General features: G+C 39.7%; 1 protein-coding gene across 1 annotated transcript; it reads left to right on the forward strand.

Annotated features, from left to right (window-relative positions):
• The first annotated feature begins 13,882 nt into the window (after positions 1-13,882).
• Positions 13,883-16,017, forward strand: LOC120771879 (NADPH:adrenodoxin oxidoreductase, mitochondrial). The gene is made up of 5 exons (XM_040100138.1): positions 13,883-14,174; positions 14,615-14,987; positions 15,043-15,214; positions 15,274-15,597; positions 15,665-16,017. The coding sequence occupies exons 1-5, from the start codon at positions 13,945-13,947 to the stop codon at positions 15,991-15,993; spliced, it is 1,428 nt and encodes a 475-aa protein (XP_039956072.1). The 5' UTR covers positions 13,883-13,944; the 3' UTR covers positions 15,994-16,017.
• The last annotated feature ends 200 nt before the right edge of the window (positions 16,018-16,217 follow it).

Here is a 16,217-nt window from a genome sequence, read left to right on the forward strand (position 1 = left end):
AGTGATTACGATGAAGTAGGCACATTAGTGCTTATATACGTATGAATATAAATAATAATAAATAAATAATATATATTTTTTTTATTATAATTAAACACCGGTATGCAGTTCTACTTCTAAGCTTAGCTTATTCAATGATTAATTAATCATTTAGAAATGTTTTGGATTGCAGTCAAAACTATATATGAACTGACTATGACATAAATATTCTTCACATTAAGGCGAAAGCTTCTTATAAAGAAACTGAAAGAGCCATGTAGAGATATATAGTAGATAAGATAATTCTTACTTCATATTAAATCTTTATTTCTTTTTGAGCTGTCTTCGGATTAAGAATATCAATACCTAGATGCTCAAATGTAAAAGTGTCATGTCATTGCGTTCATTTGCTCTGATCTCAGAAGCCGGCAAGTGAATGAATTTTTCGAATATAATATTTTCCATCTAACACTGCATATTACATACTATGTGTACTTATACACATATGACATAGTCTTATAGACCTGTTAAGTTGACTATGGGTTAAAAAGAGCGAGTTACGTTGAAATTACTCGCCTATAATTGGTTGAAATCTTGAAAAAACCTGTCCAACAATAGTTGTAGCTCATACTGGATTTCCCTGCTGGGGTCTGCCGCGCTGTCGACAAGTTCCACACCATTAAAGTCCCATGCATACTAAAAGCTATAATAAACTTTTAAAATAAAATAGTTTCCATATAAGAATTTGATTTTGAACTTTCTGGGTGTTACAAACTTCATGACAAATTTAATATACTCTGTTCCGGGTATATTAAATTGCCAAAATGTCAAAGGAGACGAGACTCACATAGTTGATGACAAACCCAACTTAATGAATTAAGCAAGATCATACATATATAACGGGTGATGCATTTCGAGATTCACTTCAAATTTAATGGGGAATTTTTATCATTCGAAAGAAAATTCTTTGGCATTAATTTTTTGAAGATAATCTCTTTCAAATGTTGGCCGCGGCTACGTCTCGATGATCCATCCAATGAGTCCAATTTTCAATGACTCGTTCGAGCATTTCGACTGGTAACTAGCGAATGACACACGTGATGTTTTGCTCCAAGGCCTGAATCGAAGCCTGATTGTGAGTATATACTTTAGACTTTACATATCTCCACAGGAAAAAGTCTAACGGTGTGATATCACACGATCTTTGTGGCCAATCGACCGGCCCATTACGTTAAATTATTTGCCCACCGAAGTGTTCTCCCAATTAATTAAATGATTGATGCCATGTGTGGAAAGTGGCGCCGCATTGTGGAAACCAAATTCCGCATCAAATAGTCAGTTATTATGACACGATAACGGTCAAGAAAAGGAATTGAAAAAAGTACCTATAAGTGGACCACCCGTTATAATAAAATTTCCTGATACTTCAATGTAGAAGTAATCGAATCATTAAGCTAATAAAAATCATGTTTAGGGACCAGGATGAGCAAGGAAAGTATATTTGGAATAACGGTCCTAAAATTGAGTTTCAGCACGAAACTTGTGGCAATAGACTGAAGTTGATTGCATGGCCACGTAAGCAAACAGGGTATATTTAGTTTGCCACGATGTTTGTAGTACCATAAAGGAAATGTCAGAGACCACATAAAGTATATCTATATAAATGATCAGGATGACGTGTTAAGTTGATTTAGCCTCTCAGTCTGTCTGCCCGTCCGTCTGAATACATACGAACTAGTGTCTCAGTTTTTGAGATACCGATCTAAAATTTCGCATTCGTCCTTTTCTCAACAAAAAGCTGCTCATTTGTCGGAACGGCCGAAATCGGTACATTACAGCATATAACTGCCATCAAGTGCTTGTATGGAAACCTTTTTCATTTGACGTGATATCTTCACGAAATTAGCATGGAATCTTATCCAAGGCAACAAAGTACAATATTCGAAGAAATTGTTCAGATCGAGTCACTATTCTTGTATGGAATCTTTTGTATTTGTTAAGTGTATTATAGCTTCGGTGCAACCGATGTTAATCTTTTTTTTTTGTTTTCGTTATCACTTGCCATTGATCGGAGCAAAAATTGTTATTCCTATCATGAACCAAGTCGAACATACCAGGTTTAATTCATACCTAATTGAGGTAACACCTAAAACTGTCAAGTACCGACATTAAATTCGTTTAAGGGCTGTCACTTCAAAGCAATTATAATTTATATCACAACAATGAGTTTAATACATTCAATGAATCACATAGAATCGATTCTCGGTTATCTGTCTTTCCCTATTTACCACTATGAACAAAAAATAGTAAGACTTTGTTCCTAATTTTAAAATTGTTAATTTATTCTTAAAAATCTCTGTCGTCCTCCTTGGCCCCAATACACATGTGCCAACGTTTAATTTTACCAGCTGTTAAAGTCAATTCCCGGAATAGCCTTCAATGCGTAGCGATTTACGTTTAATGTCTTCAATTGACTCAAACGGTCGTTTGAGTTTTCTAAAAAACTCACGAAGAGTTATTGGACCATAATTCCGGCCTTTTTTTAAGAATGGCTCGCGTAAACAATGCAGAACACTCAAATATTACTCCTCGTTGACTATTTGACCGGTCGGAAGAAATTCGGAGTGCACCTCGATAAACGAAGAAAACTGTCAACATAACCTTGATTTTTGACCTGCCTGGACGTGGTATACCACGTGGTGGTGGTGGACCACGATATTCGGTCGATTGATCATTGTTTCCCAGACGTTAACGCGACGCTGTTTTTCGAAAAAAATTGAGGAATTTCGGAACCAATTGTGCTTTCATTTTTCTTAGGCCCAAATAATTTTCACTGATCATTCAGATATTCCACCGATGCCAATAAGATTTTTAACTGTTAATCGTCGATTCTCAAGCACCAATTGCTTTACTTTATTGACGTGTTGATCCTCACTTGGCCGTGGTTCGTCGTCAACGCGTTCTCGACTTTTCTTTGAATATTTTGTACCAATCATGCTCGCTCGCGACAAACAATTATTGCCGAAGGTCTTTTCCAACAATTTGAACGTTTCGCCACCAGAAATTTTATTCCGCACACAAATTTTAGTGCAACTTATTTGTTGAATAATTTCACTCATCGTAAAAATCGCTGAATGCACTTTATGTACTTCAGAAAGATAATCGTATACTGAACACTTATGATAATTTTGATGTAACCATTGGCACAGATGTAACTGAGAGTCAGACCTAGAAAAAAATATTTCGCTGAATGGGTCTTACTATTTTTTGCCCATAGTAGTAATCAATTATTTTAATATTTTACCACTATAATATTTAATGATTTAGATCGATGCAGAACCCTGAGTAATTTTATATTCGGAAGTTATAATGCAATATGTATAGTAATATAAATATATACCATATACATACATTCTATGATGTCAGAAAAGTAGGCATGAATCAATCGATTCTTGAAAGACCCGATTTTTTTGTAGGTTTTCTCGTATTTGTGCTGTTGTCCCTCAAAAAAAAAAATGTGCTGCAAGTTTTAAGACTTAAAATTGGAGTTCGATAGTGAGTCAGCTGCAGAAAATATTATATTTAAATATATGGACTGGAAGCAATCAATGAAATCGGTTACGAAATTTGTTTTCAGAAATATTGGCATTTAAGTACTTGACCTTTAAGCTTTGGAGTCTACATTGAACTGAAAATAAAGCTATCGGATTGATTCATCAGTTATATAGACATGCGTCATTGATATTGTTTCATGAAAATCGTTAAATATATTTATATAAAATAGAAGCACACGCCGTAACTGCTACTCTACTAGAAACAAAATTCTGTAAAAATTTATGAGATAAGAGTTTAACTGCTTTAGTTGTGATTCACTGCACTATCGCTCTCTGACATTACGCTTGCTGGGTAATGTTGCAAATTTCTAACTATCAGATGATGAAGTTTTGTTTAAAGGTGAATTGCAATTTTGTTGTTCTTATTTGGTATGTGATAACCTTGTTAAATAAAAGTTCAAAAACTTTAATCTATCAAAAATGTATATATTTTTTACACGTTACTATAGAGGAACAAATCTATTTATTAAGAGACTAACGTTATTGCAAAACTATAAACAGGTTGATATTGATACTGCGGCATGCGCTCGACGCTCTTATTGTTTTTAGAAGCAAAGATGCAAACGTTGATAATGATTTTGAAATAAAACGACAAAGAACGTCAACTTCGGCAGTACCAAAGCAATAATACCCTTCACAGGTGCATTTATTATAACATAAAAATGTCTTTAGCTTGACTTTGATAAATCAGTTTGTATGGCAGCTACATACATACGCGTATATGCCATAGTAGTTCCATTTTAGACGAATGAACAGTTTCTTGTGGAAAAAGAGGCGTGCGTAAAATTTCAGATCGATATCTCTAAAAGTGAGGAACTTGGGTAAATCGGCTCAGCTCAGCACCGTGATCAATTATATATGTATACATATATAGACTTGATAAGGTTTTCCGTCGTTTCGTTCTGGGATTTCGTGGCCATTTGTCGATTTCATTTAGTATATACTTAATATATATATACAGGTCTTAATGCACACTTCGCGCAGTGTGTGTAGCTTGTGGAGAGTTGCATGACTGACACTTGCACGTCAAACAAAAAAGACCCAAATGCAAAAAAGTGTGGAAACTGCGTTGGAAACCACACAGAAAACTACAGAGGATGTCCAGTCTACAAGGAGTTAAAAAATCGAATCAACCAACGTGTAGTCTCCGAACGCAATCATAATGTACCGAACGTTGTATCCTCCAATTTGAATCCGCTGATAGCTCCATCAAAAACCGTCAAGGGCGTATCGTTTGCAAACGTCCTAAAATCAGGCCTAGGAAACCCCACAACTACACTAACAGCGAGTCTTATTGAGCCGCAAGAATAGCAGCCCCGCGTTCAATCCAGTAGTAAATCGAATATCGAAGCAATGATAGCGTCAATGCAACATAGCATGATGAACTTCATAACGCTCATGCAAAACACAAAGCAGCTCGCTAGAAGAGTGCTTTCTTCCTGCAGGTGATTATGTGCGAAACACCCTCTCTGTTGTTCCCGGTTATGTAACCCTAAAGGCAAGCAATTATATAACGCCCTTATATGTAAAAGAAACAAACTGTATTACGTTTCTCCTGGAAAGCCTACATATTGGCCGGCAGACCCGAAAAAGCTGCCAGATTTAATTGGCTTCGCACTAACTAGGAAAACTCCTCAGAGCCTTATTAGTGCAGAAACAAGAGCAGACCTCTCATTAGACCACTCACCAGTTCTCTTCACTTTGAGGCATCAGTCACACTATAAAGAGTTACCATATATGCTCACGTCAAAAGTTACAAACTGGTTAAAGTACAAAAAATACATCAGCACACACATAGAACTCGAATCAAATTTAGATACACCGGTCGATATTGAAAACACCATCGCAGCATTCGAATCAACCATCATATATAGTGATGATACCTAAGCGTGGAAAGGACAAATGCAGCCATCCTCCTACAGGCCCATCAGCTTGCTATCTTGCATGTCGAAATTATTCGAAAGACTTCTTATGCTCCACATTAAGCCACATCTTCAAACCCACAACATAATACCATCTCACCAATTTGGCTTCAGGGAAAAGCATGGAACGATCGAGCAAGTACATAGGATCACATCTGAAATTCGAACAGCTTTTAAAAAACGGGAATATTGCTCTGCAATATATCTTGATGTAGTATGTATAAAATAAAAACGCTACTCCCGCAAAACACCCACGAACTGTTTAAGTCCTACCTTTATGATCGAAAGTTTGTAGTTCGATGTAACACCACTACATCTGAAGCCCAAACGAATGAAGCTGGTGTACCACAAGGCAAGTTCTTGGCCCAATGTTATATGTTTTATACACTTCAGATATCCCAATAAACGACCGCTTTTGCCGATGACACTGCAATAATCAGCCGCTCCAAGTGCCCAATTCATGCAAATGCGCCCCTAGGAAATCATATTGAAGCTGTGGCCAACTGGCTCGCAAACTGGAGGAGCAAAAATGTAACAAGAGCAGCTGTTCGCCTTTAACACTGAACAACGTACAAATACCACAAAGCCATCATGTTACTTACCAAGGGGTCCATCTGGATAGGCGACTTAATTGGCGAAACCACATATAGGCTAAAAGGACTTATCTTAAGTTAAAGGCAGGTTCTTTGCACTGGCTTATTAACTCTCGCTCACCCCTGCATCTGGAGTATAAAGTCATTATATATAACACAGTTTTAAAACCAATCTGGACCTATGGATGTGAGCTGTGGGGCAACGCGAGTGGCAGAAACATCGAAATTTTTCGTCGTGCGCAATCAAAAATTCTTCGTACAATCATCGGAGCACCGTGGTATATCCCAAATAAGAACATCCAAAGCGACTTAAGAATTCCAGACGTACGAACTGAAATAGAGCAAGGAAGCGCGAAATATGCATTGAAACTTTCGGTTCACCCAAACCAACTAGCAAGATCGTTATTGCGTGTGAACAGGAGCTCGTAATATATTTCAGGCCCAGTTAAAAAAATAATCATCCATGTAGGGTGTAAATTAAGTGAGTAATTAAAGATTCGCAAACTTATTGTTAGGCTCTTAAGTAGTGTAGATTCAATAAATAATAGTAAAGTTTAATAAAAAAAAATGTACAACCGTTAGGTGAACAAAACTATTAAACTCTGTAGCAACATGTGGCAAGACTATAAAAAACATGTTTGTACTTTTAGTTCGTTGGGTGCTGCATAAGGTGTATGCTGATAAGCATGAAGTGCAATGCTTATTGAAAATTAATTTACTTATGAATGCGTGTTTAGTCCTATGATGTTCGACTTTTTTATACTCTCGCAACAAAGTTGCTAAGGAGAGTATTATAGTTTTGTTCACATAACGGTTGTTTGTACGTCCTAAAACTAAAAGAGTCAGATATAGGGTTATATATACCAAAGTGATCAGAGTGACGAGTAGAGTTGAAATCCGGATGTCTGTCTGTCCGTCCGTCCGTCTGTCCGTGCAAGCTGTAACTTGAGTAAAAATTGAGATATCATGATGAAACTTGGTACACGTATTTCTTGGCTCCATAACAGGGTTAAGTTCGAAAATGGGCAAAATCGGCCTACTGCCACGCCCACAAAATGGCGGAAACCGAAAACCTATAAAGTGTCATAACTAAGCCATAAATAAAGATATTAAAGTGAAATTTGGCACAAAGGATCGCATTAGGGAGGGTCATATTTGGACGTAATTTTTGTTTTGAAAAGTGGACGTGGCCCCGCCCCCTACTATGTTTTTTGTACATATCTCGGAAACTACTATAGCTATGTCAACCAAACTCTATAGAGTCGGGCATTTCCATATACAGTTCAAAAATGGAAGAAATCGGATAATAACCACGCCCACCTTCCATACAAAGGTTATGTTGAAAATCACTAAAAGTGCGTTAACCGACTAACAAAAAACGTCAGAAACACAAAATTTTACGAAAGAAGTGGCAGAAGGAAACTGCACCCAGGCTTTTTTTAAAAATTGAAAATGGGAGTGGCGTCACCCACTTATGGACCAAAAACCATATCTCATGAACTACTCAACCGATTTCAATGAAATTCGGTATGTAATATTTTCTTAACACCCTTATAACATGTACGAAATATGGGTGAAATCGGTTCACAATCACGCCTTCTTCCAATATAACGCTATTTTGAATTCCATCTGATGCCTTCTCTGTATAATATATACATTAGGAAATGAAAATACAATTCAATACTCAAAGTACACAAATTGTTCTAATCTAATTAATTTTACAGCAAAATAAAAAAATATGTAAATTATTATCACTTTATCATGCGAGAGTATAAAATGTTCGGTGACACCCGAACTTAGCTCTTCCTTCCTTTTTTTCGTTTGCAGTTTCGCTATACAATTGCGGCTGTAACTTCAAATGCGAATGCGGAATACAAAATATTAATCAACTGCCCTCAATGTCAATAAAATATAATTTCTTTAGTCTTTTTTACTAACATCATTATGAACTCCAATGTGCTCGTGTATTTTCATATGTACATATGTATATACCATTCATACAAATGTGATATAAGTTAACCGGTAACGTTTTCAAATCATATTCACCTTTAATAAAAGGTGTGTGTATTGAAACAAGTAAGATACATTAGTTATTCTCAAATTTCGTTCAAATCTGTTAAATAATTTATGAAATAAACAAAAATTTAGTAGATTGCGAGGTTTGTACGTAAAATTTCGATGGTAACGAAACCACGCCCACTTTTAAAAAAGGTGTGATCTACAATCTAAATGTATGTACTTATATAAATAATTGAGTTCTCTGTCATTATCGCTTTATTATTCGCGTCAGCAATAAATAACACATACACTACCGTTCTTAGTAATTTGTTATAGAATGCGATTAGTTAAGGAATGCAGAAGTTTTGTAACGTGACAATTTTTAAGTTCATCAAATTCTTCTTCAAAGACAGTCTATGTCATTTGCATACAAATGAGAAAGGGCCAAAAGAAAAGGATTCATACTTAATCCTGCCATAAGTTATGTTACAAGTTCAGACCATTACAATAATGAAAAATACATTTAATATTATTTAAGAAAGCATACGTAAGTTGCCTTTTATCAATGTTGCAATCTGCAAACTCAATATTTTATTGTAAAATTTGACATTTTTGATGATATGCATATTCAGATTTACGATACGAGAGCTATTTGTGTTGCTTACAATAACTTAATACTTTCAAAAAATGGAATTAAATCAGAAATATTTTCAAACGATTATTTTCAACAACGTAAATTAACTCATCAAGAGTGGATAGATGTACTTAATTAAATTTTTGACGGTGAAGCTCCATCAAAAACCAGTGTTTAGAGATGGTATGGTAAATTCAATCGAGGTCGTACATCCCTCCGAGACGAATTTCGGTAAGTTCGTCTTAAATCACTTGTTGTTCCGGAAACTACTGATGCTGTATGTAAACTGATATTGCCAGATCGTCATGTGACCTAGCGTGAGATTGAGACAACTATAGGTGTTAGTGGCAGTAGCATACATTCAATATTGCATGCATATTTCACTGTAGAAAAAATTCTTCACTTTGGATCCCACACAATTAGTCAATCGCTCACAAAAATACTCGTGTCCACCGGCAGAGAAAAATGTTAACATAATATGATAGCGGTGCTTCGAAACACACCTATGACACCGTGACAGGTGATTGATTGATTGATTGATTGAAGATGAGGAATGCAGCGCGACCTTTGGTCTATTGTGCCCTCTCCTAACTCACATAGACTCACCTAGCCCCAGCGCATTGATTAAGTTCAATAGACTTCCGGGCGCTAATGAGGCTATGCGATCCCTATCCGGAAACATTGATCCAAAGGCCTTAGTCCTGCGTCTACAGACTGCTGTGCAGTCGATCAGCAGGTGCTCCGGGGTTTCAGGCTCCAAGTCGCAGAACCGGCAGTTAACGCAAGAGGATAGGCCCATGTTGTACAGATGCCTATTCAACTTGCAGTGGCCGGTATATCATGCGACCAGTAGCCTGAGTTTGTTCCTGGGGAGGTTTATTACAACCTTGAACCTAGTCAAGTTGTATCCTCCCATTAGCAACTTGGCATGTCTCATACCACATGTTTGCTGCCAATGCTCTTCCCTGCCCACTCCTTCTTCCTTGCGGAGTAGCTTCTTTATGGTATGTGGACCTACTCCAATAAAGGGTTCGGGTCCCACCATCTTGGTGGTGGCTGCGGAGCGGGCTAGCTCGTCCGCCAGTTCATTACCGGCTATACCTCTGTGACCAGGCACCCAAATTAGGTGTACCTGGTTACGTTCTGCAAGACTGTTCAGCCTTTCCCTGCACTCCTGCACTAATAGCGATTTGATTTCGTAAGAGGAGATCGCTTTAGCGCCGCTTGACTATCGCTGAGGATGGCTATTCGCTCATTGCGATAGTTGCGATGGAGGTTAATTCTATACACCGGCTTATGTCAAAGCCTTCTGCCTGGAAAATGCTTGGGAACTCTCCCATGGGTATGGAGAGCTTAGTGCGTGGGCCCGCGATCCCTGCAACGATTCTCTCCGACATTTTCGAGCCATCGGAATACGACCTCAGCGTGCTATTCCTCAACATCAGCTCGAGATTGAAGTCATTCCACTCGTCTTTGCTGCCGAGGGTGACCTTAAACTTTTTCTTGGAGTTAACTATTTTGGTAGTGCTGTCCCTCGGGAGGAGGGCTGATGGTACATCGCTACTTATCTTTTCCATCCTCTGGGACGAGATTACCCTGCCTTTGCCCCACCCCTCTGCCGTTATTTGCAGAATTGTATGATTGGCTACGTGACAAATAACCAAATGAAGCGGAGTAAGTTCCAGCAGAACCTCCAGTGCTGCCGTTGGACAAGTGCGCATTGCGCCCGTCATGCAGACACAGGCTAGCCGCTGCAGCTTCGATAGTTTCGTCTTTGCCGAAGTCTGCGATGCTATTGAGGCCCAGGCCACCGCCCCGTATGTGATTATTGGTCGCACTATCATGGTGTACAACCACCTAACGATCTTTGGCTTACAGCCCCAGGACTTTCCCGCCAGCCGATTGCACACCATTAAAGCTTTTGTTGCTTTGACCAAGGTCAGGTTTGCATGCTGCTTCCACCGCAGAGTAGAATTTAGCATCAAACCTATCTCTCTCCCCCCAAGTGTGAGATTCATGATACCGGGTAGGGACCTGCGTCTCGTAAACGGAACTACGGTCGTTTTGGAGGGATTGATATTCAATTCAACCTTCCTACACCACCTCTTCGCCAGCTTTAGACCTCTTTGTATTTGGTCACAGAGAGTGACTTCGTATTTACCTTTTGCTATAATTACAATGTCGTCCGCATACCCTTGGCAGCGGATCCCATTGTTCGTTAGCAGTACTAACAGGTCGTCTACGACCAGACTCCATAGCAGGGGTGATAACACACCTCCCTGTGGGCAGCCTCGCGTTGTGACGAGACGAATCCTCTTATCCCCTACTGTGGTCTCAGCAACTCTGGTGCGCAGTACGGCTTCAATCCATCTGCGCACCGGTGCTGTCACATTCCTTTTCTCCAGTGCCTTGGCTACACTCTTATGAGACGTATTATCAAAGGCACCTTCGATGTCTAAGAACGCGCAAAGCATCACCATCTCTATGCTCCAGTGAACTCTCTACCTCAGAGGTTATCTGGTACAGAGCAGTACTGGTGGATCTGCCCGCTCTGTAGGCATGCTGAGCCGCATGCAGGGGTGCTCTCTTCAGCGCTGTCGGCCTTATTTCATGGTCTACGATCTTCTCCATAGTTTTTAGTAGGAAAGACGTTAGACTGATTGGCCTGAAGGACTTCGCCAATGAGTAGTCTTTCCTATCTACCTTGGGTATGAAGATCACCTTTGATGACCTCCATACATCAGGGATGTACGCCATTGCGAGGCTTTCCCTCAGCAGCCGAAGCAGATGAGGCAGTAAATGCTGCTCCTCCTATTGTAACAGCGCTGGGAAGACGCCATCCACTCCCGAAGACTTGACGAACGAGGCCATTGCCCACCGGATCGAGTCCGCCGTAAATAGCTGTTTGGCGATAATCCAATCCTAGCGGGATGGCCTGTGTTCGATCACGGGTGGACATTGGTCTTCCCGGACCGTCTCCGGGAAGTGCGCCCGCAGAAGCTCCGTAGGTCCGTCGCTCTGTCCTCTGCGCTGGTCGTAAATGTCCCATCTCCTTTTTTATTGCTACTACTGCGTCATTTGTACCTTTGGCCAGAGCTTTATGCAGCCGAGCCGCCTCTGGTGTTGAGGTGACATTCTCGCAGAATATCCTGAAGCTAGCCTGCTTTGCAGACCTAATCTCCTTATTGTATAAAGTGAGATAGCTCTTATATTCTTCCCAGACCCCCGTACGTTTCGCTTTGTTGAATAGGCTGCATACCTTTTTCCGGAGGTCTGCTAGTTTCCTTGACCACCAGGGACAGTTTCGTCTGTCTGTGGTCACTTGTAGGAGGTAGGAGGCAACTTAGTGGGCTCACACCCCACATTCTCTATAACTAAGTTACTACCTACTATGTATTCTAAAAGGGACTCACCTCTTAAGTTGCAGTTGGTACTGCTCCATTCCACATGGTGGGCGTTTGCATCGCACCTAATAATAAGGGGAAGCCTATGCCTTCTGCAATGCTCCACCAGCCTTTCCACCACCTCCGGGGGTGCCGTGGGTACCTCCCCTGGGAAGCAGGCTGAAGCCAGGACGAAGTACTTGCCTTCGAAGTCCCTGGCTTGCACCTCTACCAGATCCTGCGTCAGGAACTCTGAAATGCAGAAGAACTCATTGCTATTCCTGACAACTATGCAAGTTCTGGGTCTCGCTAGAGAGATCCCAGATTACTGCCGCCGCGTGATGCAGGTTCATCTGGACAATTTCCATATTGACGGCCATTATAATAATGGTTCGAGGAAGGGTAGATCCTCTTCCCCGGCGTCAATCACGCTGTCGTGCAGTGGGTCTCCTAGCCCCTCAAGGAGTTCCTGCGTGGAGGGTAGCTCTTCTCCCTGACCGCAGGAACTAACATCCGGGACGTCGATGGTCGCCGCTGGCATTGCCTGTCCAGTACTGCTTCCGCTAGGCTGATTCGCAACCTCTTCCACCTGCATTGCTACTGCATCCGTTGGCCTCCAGCTGCCCTTGTGTTGCTGCCCCTCAACCTTTTGGAGCTGGGGGGCTCCTGCGGCGCCACGCCTTGCGGACAATGTAGCACTGACCGGGTCACGGTTGCTGGTTCCGCCGCCTTGCGCGCGAGCTGACACGGTCTTGCCACGCACCTTATCTGGGGATGCGTTGCTGCCTTTGCTCCTGCTTCTGGCCATTGCCTCCGCTACCTCGGGAGTCTTTCCTTCTCGGACGCAGTTACCACTTCATATTGGCACCACTCATACCTTTCCTGTGCGGGTCGTCACATCCGCCGGGTTTACCAGCTTCTGGGAGAGGGCGTTGCCCACCTCTTCTGCGCCTCCTACTCCGTCCACTACGAGCGCCGGACAGGTGATGAAACTTGGATTTATCTCGAATAAGTCTTGACATTAAACTGGTAGATACATATATCCATTTGCCAGGACAACATTCATCTATTTGCTAAGAGAATGTCTGCGAATGCGTTCGCGAATAGTTTTGAGGTTGAATTGATTATAAATACAAGAGTACGCCCGCTCCCCTTTCTGTCATCAACTGGAGACGCTTGGAAAAACGATCAATAGTGCGGTAAAGAAACATTCTCAAAATAATTAGTTATTTGAAAAGGTCAGAAATTCCACTTGCACTTTCTACACACTTATATAAAGTAATCTTCGCAATACGATTTTCTTTATCTCAACCATTTAGCTATTTTTGCTCTATATTATATAAAATAAATGTGTACAAATGAATTAGTGATGTGTTAGTGTATATAAAATTGAAAAATATAAGTGCAAAATTAATTTTATATATAGAAAATATGTAATTAAAATATTGCAAATTTTCAACTTTAAACGCGAATATCTCGAAAACTATAAGCTGTAACTATATATGTTCTTGATCTGGAGAATCTCCTCTATCCGACCATACCCATTTTATTCCCGAAATCCTGGGACGGTATACTAAAGCCAACCCACCATTTATCGAATCTACTCTTGAAATTAGGGTAGCAAAACTATATAAAAAGTATTAAATAAAGATAGTCCCTTTTGAACAAGCTGAAACGAAACCCAGACAAAAGCAAAAGCTTTCGGTAATCAGCTGTTGCTGATGAATGATACCCTAAGCATTCTATTCTTTTGTTTATTAACTTCATTGATAAAAAGTGGCTTCAGTTGTAAACTTTCATTTTGTGAAATTCTGTTAAAAAATGTTGTCATCACGAAGTTTGTCGCTATCAGTAATCACAAAACAATTATATTTTAATACCATCAAAAAAGGAATTAGCGCAGGAGGCAGTGGTAGTGGCGCTACAAAACGAATTTGTATAGTCGGCGCCGGACCGGCAGGCTTTTATGCCGCACAATATATATTAAAACATCTTAGTGAATGTGCCGTGGATTTAATTGAAAAATTACCAGTTCCATTCGGCTTGGTTCGGTAAGTGTAACCGATGACGTTAGCTTTGCGGCAAAAACAAATTAATTATTTATGTTAAAAAACAATTGGTGATTAAAAAAAACATTAAGTATTTCATTAAATTTACAATATTTATATTTTAAACAAGTTTTTTCGTAAATTGTTTACTTGTTACTGCTTTTTACCTTGGGATCAATAATATATTAAATTAAACACTGTGGAGAAAGAAGTTAGTGTTTGTAGATAAATATATTTGTACATATACACATTATACCTTGAAACGGATTGATAAGTAAAACATTCAAATATCATTCTAAACTTTTTCACAAGTGCTTTTCATCCAAGGAAGCTGATGATTTGCCATACATTTCTTGTTTATTATAAACATTGTTCGTCTAAGAAAATTATACATTTTTATTCTAAAGCCAATAGGTAAATTCTGTTAAATATTTCACTTACAGTTACGGCGTTGCGCCCGATCATCCTGAGGTGAAAAACGTAATCAATACTTTTAATAAAACAGCAGAGCATAAAGACTTCAATTTTTACGGCAACATAGCATTAGGCAAAGATATAAGCTTAGAAGACTTGCGTAAGCGTTACCATGCCGTTCTACTCACATATGGAGCTGATCAAGATCGGCAGTTGAATATACCTAATGAGGATCGAACGAATGTGCTGTCTGCACGTAAATTTGTGGCGTGGTATAATGGTCTACCCGGCGCACAGCATCTGAATCCCGACCTGAGCGGAAATACTGTGACTATTTTAGGGCAAGGGAACGTAGCAGTGGATGCGGCTCGTATGCTGCTCAGCTCATTAGATGCATTGCGGGTTGGTAATAAAGTTAATATTTCATACCTTATTTTAACATACTCAATATGTTTAGAAAACAGATACTACTGAGTATGCGCTGGAAGCGCTTTCGCAAAGTAAAGTACAGCAGGTTTATTTGGTTGGACGACGTGGTCCACTGCAGGCGGCTTTTACCATAAAAGAATTGCGCGAAATGCTAAAATTACCAAATGTGCAAACCTTATGGAAACCCGACGATTTTACAGGCAACTAATTTTAATTATTCCACCTTAACTTAAATATGAAATCAAATTGTTATTTATAGATGTACCTGTACAATTACCCAACCTGCCACGCCCACGTAAACGTCTCACTGAATTGATGTTGAAAAGCTTGTCAGAACAGGCTGGTAGCAGTAGTGGTAAAAATAAAAGATTCTTGCCAATATTCTTGCGTGCACCAAAAGCAATTGGCGAGAATGAAGTGGAATTGACTGTTACGAAACTGCAAAATGACATGGCCGTTCCAACTGATCAAACCGAACATCTGCAAACTGATTTGGTGCTGCGTAGCATAGGCTACAAATCTACTTGCGTCGATGGTGGCATATGTTTCGATGAGCGGAGTGGACGTGTGCACAATGAGAATGGTAAATACGTCTAAAATCTCTCCCACATATATATTTATTATTTACTGTTATATATTTTTTGGTGTAGGACGCGTCTTGCGTGATGCTGTTAGTAAAACGGTAGATCCCGGCATATATGTAGCAGGTTGGTTAGGTACGGGCCCCACAGGTGTTATTCTCACAACCATGAATGGAGCCTTTACCGTTGCGAAAACAATATGTGATGACATTTTGTCGAATAAGTTGGATACTAGCACGGCCAAAGCGGGCTTGTGCACGAAGCAATTGCAACGTATTGTAACATGGACACATTGGCAACGCATCGATGAAGCTGAAACTCAAGCTGGTAAAGTGTTGGGGAAACCACGCGAGAAGTTTGTGAATGTGGAAGAAATGCTTAAGGTGGCAGGGCTGTAAATTATAGAAAATTGCTTAGAATATAAGTAGAAAGTATGAAAAGAATTTTTTTTCTATTTACGACATTTATCTATTTATAATTGTTAAAAAATGATGAACTTGTTAAAGTCAGAAAGTAGTTTTGTAAAAAAATCTATCAAAAAAGAACAAATGTATGAAAATTCGAACGCAAAAATTAGAAGTGGTGTAGAAAATTTGTAAAAAAATAGGCATAGAAAAATATT

Source organism: Bactrocera tryoni, chromosome 3 (genome assembly GCF_016617805.1).
Source record: "Bactrocera tryoni isolate S06 chromosome 3, CSIRO_BtryS06_freeze2, whole genome shotgun sequence".
Lineage (NCBI taxonomy): Eukaryota > Metazoa > Arthropoda > Insecta > Diptera > Tephritidae > Bactrocera > Bactrocera tryoni.